This window comes from Aythya marila, assembly GCF_965140915.1.
Source record: "Aythya marila genome assembly, chromosome: 2".
Classification (NCBI taxonomy): Eukaryota; Metazoa; Chordata; class Aves; order Anseriformes; family Anatidae; genus Aythya; species Aythya marila.
Genome location: NC_139043.1, coordinates 127,756,131 through 127,762,072, shown reverse-complemented (window position 1 = coordinate 127,762,072; position 5,942 = coordinate 127,756,131). Strand labels below are relative to the sequence as shown.

At 43.5% G+C, this 5,942-nt stretch overlaps 1 protein-coding gene across 1 annotated transcript; it reads right to left on the bottom strand.

Moving 5' to 3' along the window:
- Positions 1–272: 272 nt before the first annotated feature.
- On the bottom strand, positions 273–5,297 carry LOC309875083 (fatty acid-binding protein 5). Its single transcript, XM_082754112.1, has 4 exons — positions 5,054–5,297; positions 2,400–2,572; positions 1,325–1,429; positions 273–1,182 (listed from the first exon to the last, which is right to left on the bottom strand). Exons 1-4 carry the CDS (start codon positions 5,127–5,129, stop codon positions 1,132–1,134), a joined length of 405 nt encoding a protein of 134 aa, XP_082610238.1. The 5' UTR covers positions 5,130–5,297; the 3' UTR covers positions 273–1,131.
- Positions 5,298–5,942: the final 645 nt, after the last annotated feature.

The following is a 5,942-nucleotide window of genomic DNA, read 5'->3' as shown; positions in this document are numbered from 1 at the left end:
TAAAATATCAGTAGGGTTGAAGTAGCAATAGATTCTGCAATGACAGATGCTGCAAACTAGAAGGGTACAATTGCACGATCCCCCAGACTTCTGAATCCAGTCATTAGAAATCTTCTCATCACCTGCTTATAAATAGTTTCAATATTAGGGCCTGTTTGTCTGGCGTGACAGAACTTCACTTTTTAATTTAGCCCTACCTGACAGCTCCTTGGAAAACTACTTACATCACAGGCTCTATTTCCCAACCAGTGTAAAAGTAATACTCAAGACACTGATATTTCTGAGTATTTATTGTGGCACTTTAAAGCATATAAACTCCATTTCTAGATGTTTCAAGCCAGTTTAAAATAATAATAATAATAAAATGAGGCTTTAAGTTTTAGGCAGTATTTCAGTAGATTTTGTTTAAGAGTTTGTAGAATGATACTAGACAGGAAATAGGAATTTTGCTAGGAAAACAAAGAGTGTTCTCAAAATAAGGCTTCCTTGAAGCAAAGCACTTACGTGTTTACTTAGGTTTATCATATCTATTGGCTCAACAGTATGTGTATTTCTTCAGATAAGAAATGTATGGGTTTGAAACGTGAAAAAAAGAAACCAACCCCTGAAAATACACTCCTCTATTTAAACACCAACAAGGCTTATCTCTTATTTATACCCACCAAATTCTATTTACTTTGTTAACATGCAAGATAGAAACAACTGTAGAGCCTGAATTTGAAATGCTTTTTTCTTTTTCAAATTTTAATACCGTAGTAATTAAAGATGAAAAGGCTGGTCAAAATTCAGTTTGCTATTAACTGTTTGCTATCAAACTTGGCATGATCTTGAACTGAAGACAGTTTGTAGCAAAGCCTAAAACCAAACTGAGTTTTTATAAAACCTCACTTTAAAATTCTACTATAGTAACAACATTTCCACTTCATATATTTGAAAATTTTCTTTAATAGCCTCTTAAGTTCAGAATAGTTACATAATAGTTACATCACGGCTTTTAAAAAGGATTGCACTCAGCTACTCAGTCCATTGAAATACTAGAAAACGGGGAAAAGGAAATTATGGAGTGTAAAGGAGCTCTGTCCACTGAACTGAGTTGTTTGTAGCAAGTTCCTACTGAATATGAAGACGTCCTCACGCCTTCTGGTAGACTCTAATACACTTGACACCATTCATGTCACATTCCTAGAAGATAAAGAAATTAATTGATTAATTTGCCTTGGTACAGAATACAAGGAAAAAGGCTGCAGCTGAAAGATCTTTTAGAGTTACTTCTCAGGCTATCGGCAAACAGCACTCAAGGATGAGAAAGCGAGACTGAACTCACCACCACCAACTGTCCATCCACAAGTTTCCGTGTTATTATGGTCTTCTTGCCATCCCACTCCTGTTCCTGGATCAATGACCCATCATCTTTTAAGTTGATAAGCGTCTGAAATAAAGAACCCAAGACTCAATATCTTACCCATGGCATTTGATGAAGGCTGATGTTTTCTAACACTTTAATCCAAAGGAAAAAATCCCACCCCGGCTCACTCAATAGTAATTTTGTCATTGTCATGTACAAAGCTGGGATATTATCTTATATTTTTATTGATCCTCTTCTTACATTAGCTCACTGTTCATTCACTACTCTGACACATTCCTGCATGCAACAGACCTTTGACAGCATGCTTGATTTCAATTAACAAGAGCAAATGATGTTCTCTGTTCATTGCTTTGTCCATGGGCTTTGAGCTTTTGTGTAACATTTATCTGATCTTGCAAAAACAGATGAATTGCCAGAATGGCATTGAAGGTGGGGGGAAATGGTACATACACAGCAGTCACACAAGAAGAAAAGAGACATATTTGAGGACTTCTTTGTTGTTAACCTCCTTTTGGGTGAATATGCTCCCCACTCAGTGCAGAGAGAAGCCTTTTTGCCTTCTAAAACTGGTGATTAGGAACTGTGATTCACATTTATGCCTGGTGTGTAACCCCTGCACACTGAACCAAGCTCTTGTTATGCAAATAGTAGAGACTGAGCGGTCAGGTTAACTGTAGGGTTGAATTGCCTCTGATTAAACATCAATGGGATTTTTTCCATAGGCTTCAAATAAAGTGGCATTTGGCTTTAACATGGATTTAAATGTCTATTGGTTTTACTAACACAGTGCTTGCCTAACAAATTGAAAACAACAAAATACAGAAGACATGACTAGCTTCAGCATTTTCCCTCTTTGGAAATTGCTTAATCCAGAAAAAAAACATTAATTGATTTCAATGAGACTTACAGTGACAGCTGTTCATCAAATAAAGCATTGTTAGTATGGATGTAAAAGCTGACTTTTAAACAGTATCTTCATCTATGAAACACTCAAAGAATTGTGTTTATTCAACAGAAAATCTAATATACTGACCTGAGTTTTTCTGCCATCTAATGTACTTTCCTCAAACTTCTCACCAAGCTTGAAGCTGAACTGTGAAGTTTTGAAGGTGCTTTCTGTTTTTACGGTGATTGTATCTCCATCCTTAATAATGTAAACATCTGGTTTGGCCATGCTTCCCATTTTTCTCATGGCCATACCCACACCTGCAAGGCAAGAGGCACCAAGTGTCACAAAGTCAGTTAAACCCTATAAGGCTTCGGACCACACAACAGTTCAAACACCTAATTCCCATTTAGTCATTTAAGTACCCTTGAAAATCAAAGCTCAAGAGTCACAAAGAAAAAGGATGTTTCAAATTATCCATTAATGGGGAAGGGAAAAAAAGCATATTTGCATGGTTATTCCTCTGCTTCCTCAAAGAGATAAGGTTAAATCTATTTCGCCTTATCAAAGATTGCCTGATGTACCAGAACTCAGCAATAATTTTTTACAAACAGAAATGTGCAATGAACAGGAAAACAAAGACAAAAGCATAAAGTAACATAAGTGTTTCCTTTCAGTTCTGAATGTTTTAAAAATTCTAGAGAATTAACTGACTGGTGAATCCACTCATGTATTTATTTCAACTTACTCAAGATACACTCTTCAATCACGCTATACACAATTACAAGCATGTGAGTTTTAATAAGATTTCATCCTCTACATCCTGTCTCCAAAATATAGGCTTCTGAATTAGAATACTCCCATCATGTGAAATCCTGCTTGCAGGCAAATTATGGGAGCAGGGAAAAAAAAAAAAAAGAAAAAAGGACCTTGAGAGAAATGACCTTTGCAAATGACTGAAAATTCGGCACATTAAGGGAGACATCTGGAGACAGTTGTTCTCAAAACCCTTCAGCAAAAAGAGATTCACCCTCCCTCAGCCTCTGTGTGCCCTGTTTGAGTGCTTTGCTTGAGTCTTTTTGATCTGAAGGGTGAAGAAATCAGTAAGAGGGTGCTCAGGCAACAAACTAGACTCCATTAAACTGGAAAGTGTAGATCCTGAACCAAGAATTGATAAGCAACCAAACAGAGCAGAAAGTGCTACCAAGTCAGCGAACATCCGTGCTCTGCAATTGGCGTGGTTAGGAATGCTGTCAGATACAGCACAGCACTCCACTGGAGTGTGCAGCATACTCGGGTGGGGGCTGAGTCCACACAACAAAGATTACAGTTTCCTTGGAAGGTGAAATTAAGGAAGAAATTCCCAGACACTGCTTCTCCAGAATCAGCTCAGATTCAAGGAATGAATAATGATGTAAGCGTCAGCCTGCAGAGCAAAAAACAGTCCTCCTCAGTCCAGGTTTTGTGCATGGAACTGGAAGTTACTGGCGCGGTGTCCCCCACCCATCCCTTTGCCGTTGTCCAGTCCACAGCCATCAGTGAGTTATTTGACCAGCTACGCCTTGAAATCCGACTAAACAGAGATGAGCCAAGTAATTTTCTCCATATGGCAAGGAGTGAAATTCACACTCCTTTATCCTTGAACATTTTTACACAAAGTGAGCAGAACCTGCAGAATCCCATTTATAGTGTGTCTCAATAGGATCAAAGGCAGTTTCCTAAGTAGTCAGCAAGGGTGAGATCCAATAAAGGACTGGTTCCTAAAGGATGACTTGGAGTAAGCTTACTTGCCTAAATTGCAACTGTAAAACAGAAAAGTGACTGGTTTAAGATTGCCATCTGAACACAAACAAACTCACTTGCTGCCTACACATGGGAGGTGCTCTGTAGTTGCAGCACTTAATTTCTACTTTGAAGTTGCAGTTTGGGCACATGCCCGGCCCCGGCCACCAGACGCGAGCACCGCAGCATCCTGATGAACTGAGCAGAGCTTTACATTCTTGAATTTCCTCCACTAAAGTCTCCCACAGGGCTTAATCCAGAGGGTTATCTCAGATCATACCTATCACACATTGACAGGTCTCTCACAAAGTGCGCTTACAGCCCCTGCTTTCTGCAGAGCACAAATGCAGTGATGCCTTTTGTATTTGTGCGTGACCTAAATTCCTTCCTCTCCTCCCTCCAAAGACATTCAAGGCAAAAATCTTCCACCTCCTGAGAAAGTATCCTAGCTTTCAGCAGAAAATCACAGCTTCTGGGCTACATGAACACCACAGTGTTTCTACCACCTGTTGGCCAGGATGCTCACAGAGGCGGCTGCCAGTGTCAGCCCTGCTCTTGATTCAGTAACTCGGTGTTGCAAAACATACAGCAACCTGGAGCTGGGGATGGCAAGCCGGGGACATCCCCTTGAGATACAGAAGGGCACAAGCAGCCGGTGGCAATGCTCAGGGTACCTGCGGGCAGCCGATCTGCCGGGGGTCTCTCGGAGACACCCGCGGTGCCTCCCTGGGGATGCAGCAGGGCTGCGGGGGGGGCAGGGGGCGCGCAGGCTGCAGGGGATGGGCAGCTGCCCCCGAGCCATTACGGTGCAAAAAAAATAAAAATAAATAAATAAAATGGAATGGAATGGGATGGAACAAAATGGAATGGAATAAAAAAAAATAAAAATAAAATGGGTAAAATAAAATAAAATAAAATATAAAATAAAATAAAATAGCGCCGCCGCCTCCCTGCAGCCCCCCCGTCCGCGGACCTTGGACAGAGCCCTGCCGGCGTGCGGCGAGCCCCTGTGCCCTTACCCAGCTCCTTCATGTACTCCTCGAAGCCCTCGCTGGAGACGAGGCACCATTTGCCTAAAAACGCATCGATGGCCATGGCGGCAGCGGCAAAAGCGGCGGCGGCTCCGGCGGGGTTGTCGGCGGGGCTGCGGCGGGCGGCGGACGGGCGGCAGCGGCCCCGCGGGCGGCTTTATGGCCGGGCCGCGGCCGTGTGGGGCCGGGCACAGCCAATGGGGCGCCCGCCGCGCCCCGGCCCCTTCCCCGCCGAGCCCCCGCCCGGCGAGACCCGCCCGCGGCGGCCGTGACAAGAGCGGGCACGCCGCGGTGCTGCCCGGCCTCCTCCTCCTCCTCCTCTCCTTCCTCCTCCTCCTCCTCCTCCTCCTCCTACTTCTCCTCCGGTGCGAAGCTGGTCGTTGGGATTTGGGCCCCAAGGAGGTTTTTGCAGGCTGGGGTGATGAATCCTAAGCTATGCCTGCGTGTTAGGGTTTACAGCATCAGTGATATTTTTTTTTGTGATAAATCAGGGAGAAAAGAGCACGGGGCATCATGTGGCGCGGTGAGAGGGTAATAAAGAGTCGGCATCCCCAAAGTGCATGGGATTCCTTTGCAGGTCTTCCCGCTATCCCCCCAAATCCCATTGGTACATCCCGTATCACTAAATCCAGAAATCTGCAGCGTGCTGCAGACCCAGAAGAGTTGTTACACGCACGCAGTGACAGCAAGCACCATCAGTCAATACAGGGAACTTATGCAGGTACACATTAAAAAGCAAAGCCTTTGTGCAATCTCATGCTTTAGCACACAGAAAATGCAGATTTGGTGCCTTGGTCTGAGTGCGTCTTGACCCACAGCACCCTAAATCCCCACTTCCTAAAGGAAAGCGCTGCAGTTATCATTGCTGCTAACCAAC